Source organism: Caenorhabditis briggsae (assembly GCF_000004555.2).
Source record: "Caenorhabditis briggsae complete genome, chrII, whole genome shotgun sequence".
NCBI lineage: Eukaryota > Metazoa > Nematoda > Chromadorea > Rhabditida > Rhabditidae > Caenorhabditis > Caenorhabditis briggsae.
In genome coordinates, this window is record NC_013486.2 from 3,843,639 (window position 1) to 3,863,741 (window position 20,103).

Sequence of the window (20,103 nt, forward strand, 5' to 3'; positions counted from 1 at the left end):
TGTTGGAGGTGTGATTTTAGATCATTTTCTAGGAAATCCATTAAGGCTTTCATTTTTGGGTCAGATTTGACGGTTCAATCGTTGTTTTCGAATTTTCTAGAGAAAAAACTTCGAAAAACTTTTTTCAAAATTTCAGAAAAAGTTTGAATTCCTCAATCACTGGAAAGTAGCAGTTTTGAAGCTTTGTATTTGGGGCTATATACTTTTTCAAAAAAAAAATTTTTTAAAGACAAAAGTTCGATAAAATCTCCCACCCGAAGAAATTTTCGTTTAAAAAAAAAAAAATTTTTTCTGAGAAAATGTCTGAAATATTAAATTTGATTGAATTCTAAATAAAAAACAACGATTTGCATGTTCTGGAACCTTCTGGAAGCTGAGGAAAACGAGACAGGAAGAAGAATGTGACAAGGGAAGATGTAGACAATTGACGCTGATCTTCAGATTTGATATCGAAATTCATATTGAAAGAAGAAGGTGTTGAGAATGTTGGAGGTGTGATTTTAGATCATTTTCTAGGAAATCCATTAAGGCTTTCATTTTTGGGTCAGATTTGACGGTTCAATCGTTGTTTTCGAATTTTCTAGAGAAAAAACTTCGAAAAACTTTTTTCAAAATTTCAGAAAAAGTTTGAATTCCTCAATCACTGGAAAGTAGCAGTTTTGAAGCTTTGTATTTGGGGCTATATACTTTTTCAAAAAAAAAATTTTTTAAAGACAAAAGTTCGATAAAATCTCCCACCCGAAGAAATTTTCGTTTAAAAAAAAAAAAATTTTTTCTGAGAAAATGTCTGAAATATTAAATTTGATTGAATTCTAAATAAAAAACAACGATTTGCATGTTCTGGAACCTTCTGGAAGCTGAGGAAATCGCCTTTCAAAATTGCTGTTTTTGCGCTAAAAACGCGGTTTTGATACTGATAGTGGTATAACTCAGCTGAAACTGGCGAGCGTGCTCTGAAATTCTCAGGGATGTCTAGATGGTGTTTTGGTTCCCTTGTCAGTGCATTTTCACGATTTTCCTTTGGAAAATATCGATTTTTAGAGAGAAAAGAGTTTTCCAATGAAAATGTTCATGAATGGCCTGTGATAACCTTCTTTACAGAATCTCAGAACCTTGATTTCGAATAATAGTCAAATAATTTTGACAGCCGAAGATTCCTGGAATGAGTAAAATTTTAGAATTTTTATTTCGTAGAACATGCTAATCTCAGAGTCTCAGAATGACAGAACTTACGAATTTCAGAATCTCCAGTTCCTGAAATCCGAAATCTATCGTCCTGTGGCACTTCAGCATTGTCAGCTTACATTTAGTTCAGCAGGTTGCGACGTAACACCTCTAATGATGTTCTCATAAGTTCATATAACATTTCAGACTTTTGCCTCGTTTAAGCCACTTCCGCTATTATGTTTGGTTTTTAAATGAAAGAGAGATTCTAGAGATGCTAGTGATCATTTTCTTACCAAGAAATCGGAATTTTTGTTAAAAAAGATAAATTCCCAGAAATCAATTTTTAGAGCGGAGCATCGTGAATCTGCACAAACTCCACCCGCGAAACTTCCAGGTGTCAGTTTTTCTAGTTCCACAATACGGCAGCTAAAACAGTTAGTTTTTTTTGAAAATTTTATCTTTCCCAAATTGAAAACCGCAGATCACGGTACTTTGAGAGAATGGTGAATTTGAGAGAATAAACACGATCGGTTCCGATTTAGACCTTTTTTGGAAACCGCAGAATAAATCGGAAGTTGAGGAACCGTCGACTTCAGGTCGGAAGCTGGTCGACTTTGGGTCAGAAGTTAAACAGCGTTAGGATGCCACTTGCAACTTCTGGTCGGAAGTTGAGAGGGGTTCAGCTTCTGATCGAATCTTGGTCAGATCTTTGTCAGATCTTGGTCGGCTTTAAGAAGCGTTGCGTATGCGACGCGTTTGTTTCTCATTCTTGTTTATTTTTTCGAAACTGTTTTTTCCTGCCGTTTTTTTTAAATTTTCGTTGTAATTTTAAAATTAGTTTTCCAGACAAATACGTCCGGTGCTATGGATTCTATGATTCTGTAATTCTGAAACTCTGGTATCGAGATTCCGAGATTCCGAGATTCTCGAATTTTCATAAGAAATGGAAACTTTAGTATCCTAGAATTTTCGGCTCTCAAGATTTCTTGCCAATGAATTGAAATTGAGATTTTGAGATTCTACAAAAAAAATAAATTCTCAGATTTCTCCGATCTCCTAAAATCCTTGGAAACTAAACCTAAAAAATATTGGTATTCTTCTTCCAAAAAATCAAGTAGTCAACTTGACCATCATCATCATCATCATCCCATTTCCCCTATCTTATCTTTTTTGTTCTGATAATTTCCCACGATAAGATGATTTACCTAGAGTTTACCCCAAATTTTGAGCACGCCTATTTTCTGCTCAAAAAATATAACTAAAGTCTAGTTGAACCCGACTAAACTCTTCCATTTTTTGCTGTTTTAAACACCAAACCAACTCGATTTGGAGCACTATAAAATAGAGTGGAAGTGGGAGGTGATAAGAGAGGAAAGTGTTCTTCTTCTTCTCATTTTCAAAATATAAGAATGTTGCAGTCCTGGTATACAACTGTATACAATTATTTTGAAGGCGATGAATACATGTTATAGTGAGTTTTTTTTTGAAAAAAACTTATTGATAGCTAAAATTGTTGATCCATCGGCTTCTGAAATCCCGAAAATCTGAAACTCCAGAAATAAACATATTCGAAGAACTTCAAGATCCTGAGCTTTTAGAAATTCATGATTCAAAAGTTCCGATGTTTCTAGAACTTGCTGATTCTCAACTTTCCACGTTAACCGGTTTCAAGTATATTCTTATCACTCAACGACCCGCGAAATGTGATGACTTGAAATTAGTGCAGATCATTTATGATTTTTGAACTTCTAAACTTCAAAAAAATAATTTTAATTGTCAAAAATAAGGCTTCCATTTGGGTCTGTCGAAAATTGGCCACCGTCGACAGACCGCCGACTAAGCCGCATCCGTAAATTTGCGCGCCAATTAACAGCGAGTGTTTGCGTACGAGATTCAAAATGTCAGAAAATCCTTATTGTGTCGTAAAATAAAATGCTGCGTACGCAAGCACTCTCTGGCATTTTGACGCTCAATTGCATGAATTCGGTCGACTGTCGCTTGGCTAGACACTTGATTCTTGTTGATTTTTTTTTAATATACTCTTGTAGAACAGAAAATTTCCTGTACATTTGTCAAAAAACCAACTTTCTAGGCCTTCTAGGAGCCGAGATATAGTCATTTGAAGTTTGGGAGGCTAGAGACGCAGTGTGTCTCATTGCCTGCGTGTCTAGCTGGGGACACTTTGAATAGTTGTATCTCAGCTTTAAAAAAACCTAGTGAGTTTGTTTTTAGACAGATTTGAAGGAAATTTCTAGCTTTACATTTTCCAAATAGAAAAAATGCGTACGCAAACACGTATTGTAACTTTGACGAGCAAATGCAGGGATTCGGTCGCCGGTCGGTCGGTTGGCTAAATTTCCCGAAAGAATAGAAGCCTTCTTTCCTAATGAACCCCCAATCAAACCCCATGATCAAACCCCTAGTCAAAACCCCAAATTCGAAAAATTTTAAACTTTTTCAGTGTGGTTGCTGGAAATGCAGTGGCTGGTATCTCTTTTTGGCTCTACAACCTTTTCTTCATAATAATCGACGTAACGGATCCAAAATGGGTGCAACCTTACAAAATCCAAGAGGAGAAAAAGCCAACGCTTTCAAAATACTGGAGTATTTTGAAAGTTATCGGTCCCAATCAATTAATCGTTACCCCAATAGTCACTTCTATCTGGTTTTATATTGCCAAATGGTGGGGAATGGATTTCGGACCGGAAATTCCATCCGTGTGGGTTCTTCTGATGAACTGGGTACTTTGTATGGCAATGGATGAGATTGCTTTCTATTATAGTCATAGGTAAAGAATCCAAGCCTACTTTCTGAATCTCAATAAAATTTCAGACTCCTCCACCACCCAAAACTCTATCGACACATCCACAAGAAGCATCATGAGTGGACAGCTCCAGTTTGTGAGTTTTCGCTCAAAATTTGAAGTGAAAAAAACCTATTCCAGCTATCGCTAGCATCTACGCTCACCCACTGGAGCACGCTATCTCCAACTTGAGCCCAATTGCTCTTGGAGCAGTTCTATTCCGATGCCACGTGGTTTCTTACTGGATCTTCACATCCTATGCGATTCTGACCACCACGTTCCATCATTCTGGATATCATTTTCCGTTCATGTTATCAGCTGAGCATCATGATTTCCATCATAAAGTGTGAGTTTTGGGAAATTGAAGAGATTTGAATTCAAAGAATTTAATCTAAAATCTATCAAATTCTAGCCAAATTATTAAATCATCATTTTTCAGATTCAATGAATGTTATGGCTTTGGTCCTCTTGACTGGTTCCACGGCACCGACAAACAGTTCCGTAAATCCATTGAACATCCCCGTGACTATGTGTATTATGGTCTTACACCTGTTAAACAATTGATTCCCGATGTGAACAATAATGATGATGAAAATGTGAAAATGGAGGATATTGTACAAAGGAATAAGATTATTTAGATCGTATTTTTGTTAAATTATTTTTGCGGTAGTGTTCTGTAAATTTCGTTGGTTCTTATCATTAATAAATTGATTTGATTATTTTAACAAAACAAATGGCATCTTGTGTGGTTATTTTTCATGTTTTCAGAAAAAAATTCAGTTATACTGTAAATTTTACAAAGTACGAATTTAATCTTTTAGCGACCAGTATGTTTTTTTAAAAGTCATTTCTGCAGAACGGCTAATATCGAAAAAAATTCAAAAAGTCGTTTGAGTCTTCAAATCATAAAAGTTGGTGACCGGCTAAGGGACGTTTCAGAAACCGACAGTTCAGACCCGACGTTTCAGAAGCCAAAGGTTTAGAAACATGGGTAAATGAGTGTATCAAAATAAGTATTGCTCATTTTGAACTATAACGTTTTTTGCTTATTTGTATTTGTGCACTTTTTCTATGACTTTAGGGACAATATCTAATTGTAAGTAAAAACGACAGCATTTATCAAAAACTGACAAAGTTAAATTTTTTTTTAAGTAACGGAATGTATGTGTATTCTTTGGCGCTTCTAATTTTGTTACTTTTTCATAAATGATGTTGTTTTTACTTAGATATTGTTCCTAAAATCATAGAAAAAGTGCACAAATACAAATAAGCAATAAACGTTATAGTTCAAAATGAGCAATACTTATTTTAATACACTCATTTACTCATGTTTCTAAAACTTTGGCTTCTGAAACGTCGTGTTTCTGAACTGTCGTTTTCTGAACTGTCGGTTTCTGAAATGTCAATTTCTGAAACGTCGTTTTTCTGAACTGTCGTTTTCCGAAACGTCCTGGAGCCGGTGGCCTAGAAAACACTACTTGCAAAAGTTAGGACACCATGTTAAAATGGCCTAAAAACACACATGGTTAGTATCTAGCTATTTCTAAGTCATTAAGAATAGCGGCCTAGAAAACTCAATCTGCAAAAGTTAGGCCAATATGTGAAAATGGTCTAGAAAACAGGAGGTAATCAGAAACACATCAAACGCGTCGTAAACAGTTTCGTGTCTTCTTGTTGTTCATGTAACATTCTTTCGTTTTTGTCTTTTAGTCTCACTCTCTCTCACTAACTAATAGCAAGACAAATTTCGCAACACCGAAAAATTATTTTCTCCATTTTCAAAAATAAATTTTATCCATATTATATCAACAATGATTCATCTGGAATCCTTGGTTTGTTTGGCTTGCAAGACCTACAATAATGTCAATTTATTTGGTAATAATCCTTTTTCAATAGAGCGCATTTACTGATCTATTCAGACAATGATGCACGACGGCCGTTTGTCGGAACCTGTGGGCACTCGATTTGTTTGATTTGTGCAAATTCCAATAGGAATCAGAACTGCCCAGTGTGCAAAAAAGAAGGGGCTTTCAAATATGGAGCTGTTAATTATAGCTCGTCAAGTATCATGGGCAATTTCGATTACGATATATTTCAAGTGATCCGGAAATGGTGGATGAGCTATGTGAGCTTTTATTGGACATCACCGGTTTTTATTTTAAGCTTCAGGAAACTGGAACTGGAGTCTGCTCGAAATGCTCGGCTCACAAGCTATTAAGAGTTTGTGAAACTTGCAAATTAAAGGAAGCAATCAAAGATCGAGATTTATCGAAATATTCTATTTGCGAGAGCTGTTCAAAATCAATTAGATTTTATGGAGGGAAATTTGAAAATCTCAGGAATTTCATGGATTTAAAGATTCCCCTCGAGTGTCATGTCTGTCACACCCAAGTAGAGAATCCTTTTTTCGACAATTTTCAGTTTCAATGGGACACGGAGCATCTGAATTTAGCAGATTTCAATTTCTGCTCAGATTGCATTTTGGATAATCATCAGGATCATGTGACGTCGAAAATTTTAATCTATGAAACAACTTATTTTAGTGTGTTTCCAGAAAAAAGAAAAGAAGCAACCATTCCATTGCTAGGGATGTTGTTGAAGAAGAAATTATTCGAAGCAGATGAAAACATAAAATGCAAATTGCGATATATGAGGATGATGAGAATTTGTGAAAAAATGATAACGACTTTCTACTTCGTCAATTCTATTGGTAGAGTTTCGAAGTTTTCCCGTTAACATTACCGTATTTGTTCTAATTGAAGCTCACCCCATACTTGCACTTTGAGTTCAATTATATCGGTTCCTATAGGAGATATCAAAAAAGATTCAGCTGATATTATATTGATGATATTATCTTTCTTATATAAAACGCTAAGCGCGTCTGTTGGTCTTGTTATTATAATAAACATATGTATCAGTTGACAGGTTTTTTATATCTCTTATAGGAAACGAGATAATTGAGCTCAAAGTGCACGTATAGGATGGAACCATATTAGAGCAAGTACGGCATAATGATTTGCAGGTTCCCGAAGAAGGTCAAACGAAAACTTCAAAAAACTTGTATCAAATATGGAAAAGCAATACAATGAGCACCAACAGCTGAAAAGCCCCTGTCCTTGTTTAAAAGTATGGAAGGATTTAGAAAGCATAGTGAACATTCTCGAAGAGAATCCGAGCTTTTGCCGTATGGTCGAGAATGTAGGTGTCCTTGAAGTGAGAAATGAATGCCCGTTGGAGTTCGAATCCAATAGAGTAGAGAAGGAACAACTAATGGAATTGATCAGGAGAGGAGTTAAGGTTGGTGAAATTGAGGTTTCCATTCGGTCTGGAAGTTTAGTCGACCGACCGCCAGCCGACCAGCATAGTACATTTGCGAGTCAACATGCCAGATAGTGTTTCCGGCGGGTACGGGATAGAACTCCAACGACGGATAGAACTCGACAGTACTCGACGGGATAAAACTCGGCAGGATAGAGGAGTTCCATTTTGCAACATCTCTATTTTGTGACAGTTCTATTCCGCTCAGTTTTAGTGTTTTAGTTCGCCGAGTTCTATCCCGTCGTACCCCCGGTTTGCGTCGTGAAATAAAATACTGTGTACGCAAACACTGACATGGTGATCCGTAAATTCACCAATTCGGCCAGCTTGATAGGTCGGCGGTCGCTGGTTTTCGACCGAAATTTAAGCCTTATGTCACATAAGTTATGTGGAATGGTTTTTTTCAAGTTTTCAAGGCATAACTTTTTCAGGTGGAAGAACCACAACGACTTCAAATTGGAGACGATTTTGATTCATTTGGATTGACGCCGCAATCTTCGAATATTAAGAAATGAGCATGTGCGATAAGTGTCTCTTTCTAGAAATTTCTGTCAAAAAATTGTATAATACAAGTTTATCGAATTTATTTATTCTTCAACTCATTCACAATATCATGAATCTCTCTTCCTTTGGTTTCTGGAAGATATCGAAACAGAAAAATCATACTTATGGATGACGGAATAGAATATAGAATCAAAAATCCATAACTTCCTATTACATCATATAATGGAAGTACTGCCAACGTGCTAACTGTGACCATTATAGTGTCAGTGGCGCCAGCAACCGATTGAGCGATACTTCGATGTTTCTGAGGGACCAGTTCAGAAGAAATGAACCATGAGATGGGACCAACACCAGTTCTGAAAATTATTTTTGGAAGTTTTCAATAAAATTTGTTTTTTTAATCGTACCCATAAGTGTACCCATATGCTATTAACGCTCCAATACATCCATACTTCAGCGGGTCTATGATATTATGGATTTTCGCAAAAAATATAAATGCTAAAAGTGCCAGATTGTTGAGTAAAGTGAAGGTTAGAAGAAGTTTTCGGCGGCCGAATCTGAATTTCTTAAATGTTTTCCACTTTCTTGTTTTTCTTCAAACCTTTCAATAACAAATCCGCCGGTTATTGTTCCAAATACATATGCCAAACTCATCGCCGTTGAACTCCATTCTGCGATGTGCGATTCCACATTGGCATCTTCTAAAAAAGTTGTAGAGGATAAGAGCATTGTCCACAAGCCGATAGTATTGGCCAGCGCTGCTATGCTCAGAATTAAGGCTCTCCGGAGATGTGGCTCAATGAATAAGTCTTTGAGTTTTTGGAAAGTTGTAGAGCTTTCTGAATCACTTGATTCACAGTTTGCTTCAATCCGGATATCCTCTAAAACTTGCTTGGCATCTGAATCCACGCCGTGGTAATATTCCACAGATTTCATCGCTTTCTCTTCGAAATCTTTAGAAATCAATAAGAATTTTGGGGTTTCCGGAAGCAAAAATAGGGTTAAAGTGAATAGAAGGCAAAAGGGTACAGGGAAGAAACAGAGCCAGAATAGATGTAATCCGAGAATGTATTCCTGGCCAAGGAAGCTTCCGACCATAGTCATAGAGGAATAGGAGACTTCAGAAAGGAATGAAAAACTTCCACGGAGATTAGTAGGCGAGCATTCCTGGAAAAATTGTTTCTGTGTTTCTGTTAATTCAGATGTCCTTAAAAACGTTATTATAAATTATGAAAACATCAGGTTTTTTTCAAAATTGAAATTCGGAGTTTTTTTCGAGAAACAATTAAAACATCAAAATCAGAAATATGCCAGTTTTGTAGTTTTGGGAAATCTCCGAGTTTCAAATTTTGATTCGAAACAGTCAGAATTTTCAGAAACGAATTATCTATTTTGCAGGGATTACTGTAGCGTTATTCTGAATTCTGAATATGTCAGGGGCGTTCTCTAAATCGAAAGTTCGGAATTCGGATGAAAAAATGTTATTTAATTTGCGGAAAAAAACCCAATTCAACATTATGACAGCATTTTTGTAGCTTTGGGCAAGTGTTAGAATTTCAAATTTCAAAAAATTCCGTTGACTTCATTTTCAGAATCTTTAAAAACTTAAGAACTCAGAAGACGTCAGAATCTACAGAATCTCCATGAAACTTGGGAAGCTAACGTTTGTATTTTGTTAAATTAATCTCTAAAATACAATTTGAAACCTAAGTTATCTGTTTTTCTATAATTTTAAAGGAGGCCAGACACCAAAAAAAAAAGATTTCCTGATATTTTGCATAGAGAACCCCCATGAGGGGTTTAACTCATAACATGCAGCTCAGGGGTACAGCGCTGCTACCGGCTGAGCTACGGGGGCGCGAAGGCGCCTGACGACCAATGGTCTACATAAGCGCGGCGCGATTTCGCCCCCCGAACTGTCCCCCGAAATGTTCGCTGTCTCGCCTCCTTTAAATATCCTCCTCACCTGCAAAAACAGAATACACGACTGATAACTTATAGCCATACATATCGATGTTATAAACCGAGAAGCTATCAAAAGTTCTGGACAATACCATAGAATTGCTAGACATTGAAGAATGGAAGCCAGAAATGCAAAAAAGTTTCCCACCAGAAATGCTACTGAAATTGAAAGATTGTTTTAAGAAACTTCAAATGGTTTTTTTTAAACTTTTTCTTCCAAATCTATCATTTAAAATTGGACTGATGCATGCTCCAATAAAAGATCCGATTGGCCAACAATTCAAAAATAAATTCCAAATTAGATCATAATTACTTTCAGTTAGAACTTGACCGCGTCGAGAGTAAGAACTATTCAGGAAGATCTGAAAAAATTCAAATTTTACCGATTCAAACCTATCAGATACCTTAAACTCGTCCACCGACGTATTAAGATATGTTGAAGAGAATCCATAATTGAAATTGGCAGCAAGCGCAATAAGGAGAAAAATCAAGAGTTGTTTGATGCGCCAAAAAGGGAAATTTGCCATTCAAGGAAACGGAAAAAAGTGCATGAGAGGGAACTTTGCCCCAGTAGCATTTCTTATCAGTTGTAGGGCAGGAGACACAAGCTACGCATAATAAAAATTGTGTGTTTACAAAGTTTAATTTGGTTCAAAATAGACAATTTGTGTATTTTTGTAGTGTTGTGTCACATGGTCGATTTTTACTTGGTTTTTGGAAACTTTGAATCTGTTTTCCGGAAACTTTAAAGCCTCGTATACCGTGAATAATAGCAGTAGAAGCACATTTTCTAACAATAAGTTTACTGATAGTTCAGAATCTCCAAAAAAAAATTGTTTATTTCTTCAATTTACATTCAGAACAGTACCAATTATCATTCCTCCAGTGATCTTCCTTCGATCGCTCCTTGTTTGTCGGTGCTGGTCCTCCAGCGACGTCCTCCGTGCCTGAACGATGTGTGGTGGAGACGTCGGTCCTCCTCACATCATCAATCGAAGACCATCGGGGGAATCGAACTCGTCCTTTCCATTCCACCGGTGATCCCACAACCGCACACGTTATCCAGTCGGCTACGGGGACGCTGACAGGTGAAGACGTAGAAGAAGTATAAGAAAATTTGGTCATTTGGAGGTGAAGGAGGACTGGCGGACCGGATGACGGAAAGGAGGGTAGCTAAAACCGAATGTAAATACAATACTCTGAATTTGCAGAACCTCAAAGCCACTGGATTTTAAATGCGGAATCCCAAAAGTTTAGCATTTCAACAGCTCAAAATCTTAGAAATTTGGAATCCGAAAACTACAAAATCTCAAAGCGCAGAATTCGAAATTTCAGAATTGTCAGAATTTCCCGGTTGAATACCTATTAATGAAATAGCCTTCTAATGTAATCATAAATTAAATAAACCAATTTTAATGGCCTAATTCAGAAGTTTCAAATAGTTTGAACGTTCCGGCCCATACTCCCAGGGGGCATCGAAATAGGGGGCATCGTGCTCAAAGGGGGCATACACTCATGGGGGTCACTAACTCATAGGGGGCATCCTGAAGTTGTCTCTTAGGGGGCATCCCACCATGTCTCATAGGGGGCATCGGACCAAATGCTTCCAGGGGGCATTGATAGTCTCATAGGGGTTATTGAGATCAATTTGAGTATATGATTCTGAATATGATGCATTTTTTTAAACATCTTTTTCGTAGTTTTTTGAGGAAAACAAACGCAATTGAAGACTATCGAAGGTGTTATTTCGGAGGGTCAACTGGGTAGAATTTCGGCCAATAGTTCGGGGGTACAATGATTCGGGAGTACAACTCATTTCATTCAGAAGTACAATGCTTGTGATTCGGGGGTACAGTTTTTTTGAGGGAGTTTCTGAATTCCTGAATGTCAGAGCTTGAAAATCTCAGAATTCTTAGAATTTCAGAACTTGGAAATTTCAGTATTATTTCGGAATCTGAGGATTTCGGAACTTCAAAGCCTGAGAATTTCAGAATGTTAGAATTTCAGAACTTCGACATAGCAGAACTTCAGAATCTCAATATTTTTGAATTTCTAAAAATTACGACAGAAAATTTTCACTTCTCATTGTCACATTGTTCTTTTTGATTTTGTGTCATATTTTTCACACATCACGGAAAAAAATTGTGGAAATTGTGCTATGCTGAAAGGCATTAGTTTTTTTTTTGAATTTTTGAGTCTCGAAATTTCAGGAAAGCATACAACGGAGAACTGTGAAACAATCTTGACAAGTTTTACAAACTCAGGACTTTAAAGGGGGACTCCGACCAAAATTTTTTATTGCCTTAAAATGTTTCAAAAAATATATTTTTTCCTAATATTATAGCAAAAAAATTCAAAAAAAAATAATCTTGATAAGTTCTCAGGACTTTAACTTAATTTATGTTTTAAAACTCAGTCGATACTTTCCTCTACCAATTTTTCTCAATTGCTTTTTTTCTCAATTCTATTTCATTTTTTTCTGTTTCTCAATATTCCTTCGGTTTTTCCCAATTTTCCTCAATTTTTCTCAATTTTCGTGGTAATTGAATTTTTTCTCATTTTTTTCATAATTTTCTAGATCATTGAATGAAGGAAACAACCACAATTTAGTGATTTACACACAAAAGTTCAAAAATCCCAAAAATTGGCCCAAAATGAGCTATTTTCTTTCGAAAATTGATCGCACAAGCAATAAAACATTACAAAAATTATAAAATTAATTTTTTTCGATTAATTACCACGAAAATTTGAGCGAAAACGATGGAAAACGAAGGAAAACGGAAATCATTAATTCATTTAATGTTACAATTCAGAACAGTATCAATTATAATTATTCCAGTGGTCGTCCTTTGCTCGCTCCTTGCTTGTCGTTGCTTGTACTCCAGCGACGTCCTCCGTGCCTTAACGATGTGCGGTAGAGACGTGGGTCCTCCTCACGTCATCAATCGGAGACCACCGGGGGATTTGAATCCGTCCCTTCCATTCCCCTGGTGGTCCCACAACCGCACATGTTATCCTCTCGGCTACGTGGAAGCTGACAGGTTAAGACGTAGAAGAAGTATAAGAAAATATGGTCATCTGGAGATGAAGGAGGCCCGGTAGACCGGATGACGTCGAGAATAAAGAGGCTGTAAACCAATAATGGTTTATCCACATAAGGATACCATACCAGTAGTCTTCTAGAATCCGGACTTTACAATATACTTTTTTCAATTTTGAAAACAAGAAAAATTGATATATTTCAACTATTTATTCTTCAACTCATTCACTATGTCATGAATCTCCCGTCTCTTTGTTTCTGGCAAATACCTAAACAAAATAAGCATACTTATAAATGAAGGAATCGAATACAGTATCACAAATGCATAACTTCCAATTACAGAATACAGTGGGAGTACGGTAAATGTGCTAATAACGACCATTAGGGTATTAATGGCGTATGCAACCGATTGAGCGATACTTCGATGTTTTTGAGGCACCAGTTCAGAAGAAATGAACCAAGAAATTGGGCCAACACCGGTTCTGAAAATTTAGTTCATAGGATTTCAAAAGATGGTCGATTCAGACATACCCATAAGTGTATCCATAGATTATGAGTGCTCCTAGACACCCATATTTCATTGGGTCAATCAAAATCCGAATTTTCGCAAAAAACACAAACGCGAGTAGAGCCAAATTGTTAAGAAAAGTGAATAGGAGAAGAAGTGTCCGACGACCGACTCTAAATATTTTTAAGTAAAATCCGAAAGTTCAAATCCCCACCCACTTCTCAATTATAATTCCTCCAGTGACCGTTCCGGACACATATGCTAAACTCATCGCGGTTGTACTCCACTCGGCTACTTCTGATTCCACGTTGGCATTTTCTAGGAAAAACGTGGATGATAGAAGTAACGCCCACAATCCGACGGTATTCGTAAGTGCCGATACACTTAAGATCAATGCCATTCTCAAATGGGGCTCCGTGAAGAGCTCTTTCATTTTTCGAAAAGTTGTAGAGTCTTCTAAAGGATCATTTTCACACTCTGCTTCCTTCCGAATTTCTTCTAAAACTTGCTTGGCATCTGAATCCACGCCATGGTAGTACTTCACAGATTCGGTGGCTTGCTCTTCAGAATCTTTGGAAATCAACAGAAATTTTGGGGTTTCCGGAAGCAAAAATAGGGCCAGAGTGAAAAAAAGACAAAATGGGACGACGAAAAAACATAGCCAGAATAGATGAGATCCAAGAATATAGTCCTGGCCAAGGAAGCTTCCAACCATAGTCATAGAGGAATAGGAGACTTCGGAAAGGAATGAGAAACTTCCACGGAGATGAGTAGGCGAGCATTCCTAAAAAAAGTAGGTTTGTGTTTGCCGGATGTCCTAGTAACTTAACTGCAAGAACAGTATACAGGATTGGTATGTGACAGCCATGCATATGGAAGTGATAAATCTGGATACTATCAATAGTTCGGGGCAATACCATAGAATTGCTAGACATTGAAGGATTGACGCTAGAAATGCTGTCGAGTTTCCGATAAGGAAGCCAACTGAAAATCAGAATATTGTAAAACCTGTATTAGAAGGGCCCTATATTTTAGGGGCGCTTTCAACAATTAGGCCCTTTTAAATACAGGTTTTATTGAAATTTCAAAATCAGTCGAATGAAATGATATACGAAAATTATCATTGGAGGAGAGTTGTGTCCTTTTTGGTCATGCAAATAGTTGTTAATCATGAAGCTCTAATTTTGTTTAGCATGATGCTGGACATTTTCAAACAAATCGGGAAATTCTGGACCGCAAAATAGGGTAGTCCGGGTACTGTAGATCATACTTGCAACGGGCCAGGCCGGGCTTTTTTCAGAATTTTCAGGGCCCGGGTTTTTAGAGAAAATGAAAAAAAGGACAATTTTTCCGTAAAAAACTTTTCAAAATAAGAGTGTTCATGAAAAATAATTTTTTCACAAGAAATTTTGAAAAAAATTCTGAAATTTCAAAAAATTTTCAAATTTGGAAAACCCGGGCCCGGTCTGGCCGGGTTTTGGTAGTATGCTGTAGATAACAATTTTTCACGGACCTTATGAATGTTTTAAAAAAAACCAACCTTTCCTTCCAAACTTATCATTAAAAATCGGGCTGAACCATACTCCAACGAAATATCCAACAAACCAACAGTTGAGAAATAAATTCCAAATTATGTCATATTTTGTTTCGGTCATAACCACATGGCGATGTGATAATGAGGTGTTCAGGAAGTTCTGAAATCCAGAATTCTCTTTAAAAAACTTACTCCAAGTTTACCTTAAACTGATCCACTGAAGTATTAATATACGTCGTTGAAAATCCATAGTTAAAATTTGCAGCCAACGCAACCAGTATGAAAATGAAAAGTTGTTTGATCTTCCAAAATTTTGATTCAGACATTTAAAAATTGCAAAAACGAAAGTGTATAAATGGAACTTTGCCCATCGTCATAACTCAGGTAGCATTTGATATTTTCTCTTATCAATTTTAATTTTTGTTGTAGTCACTTTGAAAGATGGCTACAAATTATAGTTTACTGGTTTATCGAAATAATTGAATGCAAAATTGATGAAATTGAAATCAAAAGTACCAACCAGTCGCATTGGAATCATCCCCAATTTTAAAAGCACAAACTTGAAAAAATTGAAAAATCATCAAAGTTGAATGCGTTAACTTTCCAGAATACTATTAAAGGGTCCTGAAAAAGTTTCCAAAAAAACAACAGTAAAAACTCTAATAGAATGCCACCTAACCCGCCAACTTTGAGCCCATATATCTTAGTTCTTGTACAAGATATCAAGAAGTGTTCAACCGACAAAATGTGCATATTAATATCACCAATATTTTATCAGTATACCAATTTTTGATATGTTTTACACGAACTGAGATACATGGGCTCAAAGTAGGCAGGTTGGGTGGCCATTTTTAGAATCTTTACGTCACTTCAATTTGAACTTATTTTTTTATTTTCTTCAAATCTTTTTCCCTGTTTTTTTGTTTTGCCTTTTCTAAACTAGAAATGACCCAGAAAAAAACAAACCATATCTTCTCTCAATAGCAAGTTATACTCCTCCCTATGTTCTTATCAATTTATTGAACCGCCCGTCTTTTTCGGTAGACCGAGGGAAAATATTGAAAACAACTTTCGAGCGGTTTCATCTCAAGGTCAGCATTCGTAAAAAAAGGGTGGCAAGGAAGATCGAAAAAATGCAAATCAAATAATTTTTGAGAATTTTCGCTGGTTTTTTGGGAAAGAAAAAATATCCGAAGGTAAAAATTCTATGAAGGAAGATTGTCTAACCGATAGCCTATCTCGACTTTGAGCTCAATTAACTCGGCTCCTATAAGAGATATCAAAAATTTGTCAACTGACAAAATGTTTATCATAAAATTTCCTATATTTTTTAATTAGCAGATTTTTAATATCTCTTACAGAAATTGAGATAATTGAGCTCAAAGTGCCTGGCGCCTGATTATAGAATATCCGATTATAAATGAGGCAGCATAAACTTTGGATCTTAAATATGGTATGCTCATTAAACATTCAGTTTTGAAAATTGGCAGATTTGGAAATTCTGAAAAAAAATCTTTAAAAAACACAAAAAAATCAGGGTAATAAAAATTTCCAGGAGCTGGAAAACTAGGCCTAAAAATTTCAAAATCCACTAAAAAGACAATATTCTGACTTTAAAATCCTGATTATTCTGAGCGAAACTTTGGATTTTCTAAAATTTCTTCCACTGAAAATCTGCAAAAGCACCAAGTGAATAGCTCCGATTGCTGTAAAACCTGCAACAGAAAGGCACCCTAACTTAAAATTTTGAGCTAAATTAACTCGGTTCCTGTGAAAGATATAAGAAAGTTGTCAACTAATATATTGTTCATCATAATATTACAAACATTTTATCAGACGACAAATTTTCGATATCTTCCATTGGAGCAGTGTTGCGCCTTTCTATTACAGGCTTTTTGGTAATTTTATTTCCTTTCTGTGTACATTTTCATTTTGTTGGACGTGATCTTATTCATTTCGTATAAAAGTTTTAACCTAAACCTTGACAAATAACCTCGAAAACTATGCACTTTTTGTTTACCACTACCGTCTTTTTGGGTTTGACCCGGGCGTATTTACCAGTATCTCTTATCGGAATCTGTGTTCTGTGATCTTTCAATTCGGCAAAATTCAGGTTTCGAATGGGCGGTTCGGTTTTGAAAGGCAAGACTTCTTAAGGAGTACCTTTTTCTATATTTTATTGCCTTTTAGTCTACATTGTTTTTCCTCAGCGATGTTGAAAACTCGCCCTACCGCAATTCTAGTTGATGCGCTAGAGCGTGACTGCCGACTTTCGAATAAAATTGTTGTCTTTATTTAAAAAATCATATTTTCAGATAAATTTCAAGAACTGAAAAATGGCTGAAAAAGAAGGAGAAGAAGACTATTGGAGCAAGCTTCCTTGGGAACTAAAAGAAGAGATTGTTGGATATTTGCCTTTTTTCTACAAGTAAGGTTTTTATTTAATTTGAGGACATAAGTTGGACAAGCTGCTCAATTATTGGGCATTTTTAGACTGTATAGGACAGGCTTTAATTTTACCCATTCCAGTAAAAATAGTCGTGTTTGAAGTTCCAGAGATTATGGTAGTTTTTTTTGCATAAGATTGACGTTTCTCAGATTTACCAAACAAAAATAGAGCTTCAATTTTGTAGATGACAATTTTTTTGTAACTTTTTCGGATTTTGAAATGTGCGCCCTCAAAAGTATTTCTCTTTTCTCGTCTTTTTCCCTGGTACTGTAGAGGCTTCCGTCTTTAAAGGCGCCCATCTCAAAAACCAAAAAGCTACAAATAAGCTCTTAACTACAAAATTGAAGATCTAGTTTTAAAGAGTAGATTTAAAAATGTTCATGCCTAATTTCCTTGAAAATGGTTCCTAATACGAAAAGTACAGTAACACAAAAATTTCGGAATCTAATCATGATTAGGCTCATTTTGAAGCTCTAACTAACTAGAAAAATAATGCTTCCAAGACATTGTTAACGAAAATGAGTCGAATTAAAAAACGAAAGATATTAATACGTATTTTTTCAGATTAAAATTTCGCCAAGTCTGCTGAGAGATTCTAAGATTCTAAGATTCTAAGATTCTAAGATTCTAAGATTCTAAGATTCTAAGATTCTAAGATTCTAAGATTCTAAGATTCTAAGATTCTAAGATTCTAAGATTCTAAGATCCCGAGATTCTAGAGCAGACACCCAAAATAACTTCATTCCAAACTTTTATTTTATTTAAATAAAAAAATTTATCTAGAATTATGAGTAATCATAGTACTTGAATTCGTGGTAACAGGTTTTGGAAACGCACATAATTTCTTCTGAGTTCTCTTGCTTGCACGTGTGTTATCACAGCAATTGTTGAATCTCTGGAAATAGAAAGTAGTGTCTGTTTGTTGAACCTTGGAATCCTAGAATCTTAGAACTCGGGAATCTGATAACTTTAGAACCTGGGATCTATCTGTATGTCTGTTTGTCCAATGTCCAATTGCTCACCTTCAACGAACACTTCTTTTTCCCATCACAACCGGGTATGACACCCGTCAAATCCATCAACTTATGATCTAATTGAGTCTCCTCTTCAGGTTTATAGAGAAATTTCACATAAGGTATTCCATTTTTCTTCCACAATTCCACTAGAATCAGTGTGTTGTAATTTGGCTCTTCCTGAGGTCCATGCGCCAAAATATGCTCGTGGACACCAAATGCCGAGAGGATTCCGCTCATGACCCAATCTTGCTTGAATTTTAAAATGTCAGATTTTTCTAATTTTTAAAAAATTTTTGAGTTTCGAACTTTGAAACTTTCAATTTTTGGTATAAAAATTGTTTTTCCAATTATTCAGGAGTTTAAAATTGTCTAATGAAACTCAAAACCAAGTAATCCGAAATTGATGGAAACCCACCGAAACCGTCAATTTTCAGCTAAATTATTTCGATTCCTGTGAAAGATATCAAAAATTGGTCAACTGATAAATCATATATCATAATATCACCAATATTTTATCAGTTAACAGATTTTTGATATCCCTCATAGGAATCGAGATAATTGAGCTCAAAGGAACGTTTAGGGTGGGCTTCTACATAATATACACAATATAAGAAGTTCCGAAAACTCAGAATTTTTTAATTTTTCAAAATATTCAACTAACCGTCGAGTAGACCCTAAACTTCCTTTTGTGGATTTTCCTCTGATACCGTTCCCACGCTGTTCTGAAAATCAAAAGTCATTTTTTCCTTTTTTAAAAATAATATTGCTCACTCCATATCTCTCAAAATCTTATCAACCAACACTCCAAATTTGACTTGGATATATTCCCGACTATAGAGTCCGTTCAAATAATTTCTAACTTTCATAAATTCTTTGGATATTTCCGCATAGTTATCACGAACTTCCTGAGAAACTGGAACACCATTTCGTACCTAAAAATATGGGATAATTGAATTTACTGGAAAATATAGATATACCATATTGATATACATATCGCTATCAGTAACGTTGAATTTGTTAAAAATTGATGGCCATGGTCCAAGACATTTCAGAGCGGTTGTATATTTATCCTAGAAAATGGTTTTGGAAAGGTGATTTCAAAAGTGAACCTACTTCTTTGTTGTCTTTTCTCAACAGATCTGGACATGTTTTATTCCTATAATCAGTCTTAACTTTGCACGGGATCGGGAAATTTAGTAAAAAATTGTCCCTATCATTTTCTGTTTGGATTGCAACAGAAGTGTATTTTTGCTTTGGATTACGAAACATGGCTGCTCCAACTGTCGAAGCAGTGCTCAGAACACGATCCATCCTCCTTGAAAACCATTTCATCTGAAATTAGAGTTTCTGAGAATTTGGGAATTTTTTGGATTCTAGATAGAATGCATAGAATGAATCTCAGAATCTCGGAATCTCAGTATCTCAGAATCTCAAAATCTCAAAATCTCAAAATCACAGAATCTCAGAATTTCAGAATCTCAGAATCTCAGAATCTCAGAATCTCAGAATCTCAGAATCTCAGAATCTCAGAATCTCAGAATCTCAGAATCTCAGAATCTCAGAATCTCAGAATCTCAGAATCATAGAATCTCAGAATCTCAGAATCTCAGAATCTCAGAATCTCATAATCTCAGAATCTCAGAATCTCAGAATGTCAGAATCTCAGAATCTCAGAATCTCAGAATCTCAGAATCTAAGAATCTCAGAATCTCAGAATCTCAGGATCTCATAATCTCAGAATCTCAGAATCTCAGAATCTCAGAATCTCAGAATCTCAGAATCATAGAATCTCAGAATCTCAG

The 20,103-nt window shown here is 35.9% G+C and overlaps 6 protein-coding genes across 6 annotated transcripts in view; 3 read left to right on the plus strand and 3 right to left on the minus strand.

The window, feature by feature from the left end:
- Positions 1-2,576: 2,576 nt before the first annotated feature.
- On the plus strand, positions 2,577-4,608 carry CBG00643 (the record flags this gene model as incomplete). Its single annotated transcript, XM_002630182.1, has 5 exons — positions 2,577-2,638; positions 3,629-3,955; positions 4,000-4,067; positions 4,112-4,316; positions 4,410-4,608. 5 exons carry the CDS (start codon positions 2,577-2,579, stop codon positions 4,606-4,608), a joined length of 861 nt encoding a protein of 286 aa, XP_002630228.1.
- A 1,173-nt stretch (positions 4,609-5,781) lies between these two features.
- CBG25503 lies at positions 5,782-7,803 on the plus strand (the record flags this gene model as incomplete). The annotated part of the gene is made up of 5 exons (XM_045241928.1): positions 5,782-5,845; positions 5,890-6,095; positions 6,140-6,680; positions 6,993-7,267; positions 7,720-7,803. The coding sequence occupies 5 exons, from the start codon at positions 5,782-5,784 to the stop codon at positions 7,801-7,803; spliced, it is 1,170 nt and encodes a 389-aa protein (XP_045097946.1).
- Positions 7,804-7,871: 68 nt separating this feature from the next.
- CBG00642 lies at positions 7,872-10,281 on the minus strand (the record flags this gene model as incomplete). Its single annotated transcript, XM_045241929.1, has 6 exons — positions 7,872-8,148; positions 8,200-8,349; positions 8,394-8,959; positions 9,759-9,913; positions 10,068-10,116; positions 10,159-10,281. The coding sequence occupies 6 exons, from the start codon at positions 10,279-10,281 to the stop codon at positions 7,872-7,874; spliced, it is 1,320 nt and encodes a 439-aa protein (XP_045091608.1).
- Positions 10,282-12,999: 2,718 nt separating this feature from the next.
- On the minus strand, positions 13,000-15,162 carry CBG00640 (the record flags this gene model as incomplete). Its single annotated transcript, XM_045241930.1, has 6 exons — positions 13,000-13,276; positions 13,326-13,475; positions 13,521-14,086; positions 14,133-14,286; positions 14,857-14,996; positions 15,040-15,162. 6 exons carry the CDS (start codon positions 15,160-15,162, stop codon positions 13,000-13,002), a joined length of 1,410 nt encoding a protein of 469 aa, XP_045091609.1.
- A 2,010-nt stretch (positions 15,163-17,172) lies between these two features.
- On the plus strand, positions 17,173-17,453 carry CBG00639 (the record flags this gene model as incomplete). Its single annotated transcript, XM_002630179.1, has 2 exons — positions 17,173-17,264; positions 17,393-17,453. The coding sequence occupies 2 exons, from the start codon at positions 17,173-17,175 to the stop codon at positions 17,451-17,453; spliced, it is 153 nt and encodes a 50-aa protein (XP_002630225.1).
- Positions 17,454-18,060: 607 nt separating this feature from the next.
- CBG00638 overlaps positions 18,061-20,103 on the minus strand; it is a gene marked incomplete at both ends in the record, with an annotated part of 5,271 nt that continues 3,228 nt past the window's right edge. The window contains 6 exons of the mRNA XM_045241931.1: positions 18,061-18,180; positions 18,308-18,550; positions 18,963-19,023; positions 19,073-19,233; positions 19,279-19,371; positions 19,415-19,633. Coding sequence (XP_045091610.1) covers positions 18,061-18,180; positions 18,308-18,550; positions 18,963-19,023; positions 19,073-19,233; positions 19,279-19,371; positions 19,415-19,633 — 897 coding nt within the window. The remainder of the gene's footprint in view (positions 18,181-18,307; positions 18,551-18,962; positions 19,024-19,072; positions 19,234-19,278; positions 19,372-19,414; positions 19,634-20,103) is intronic.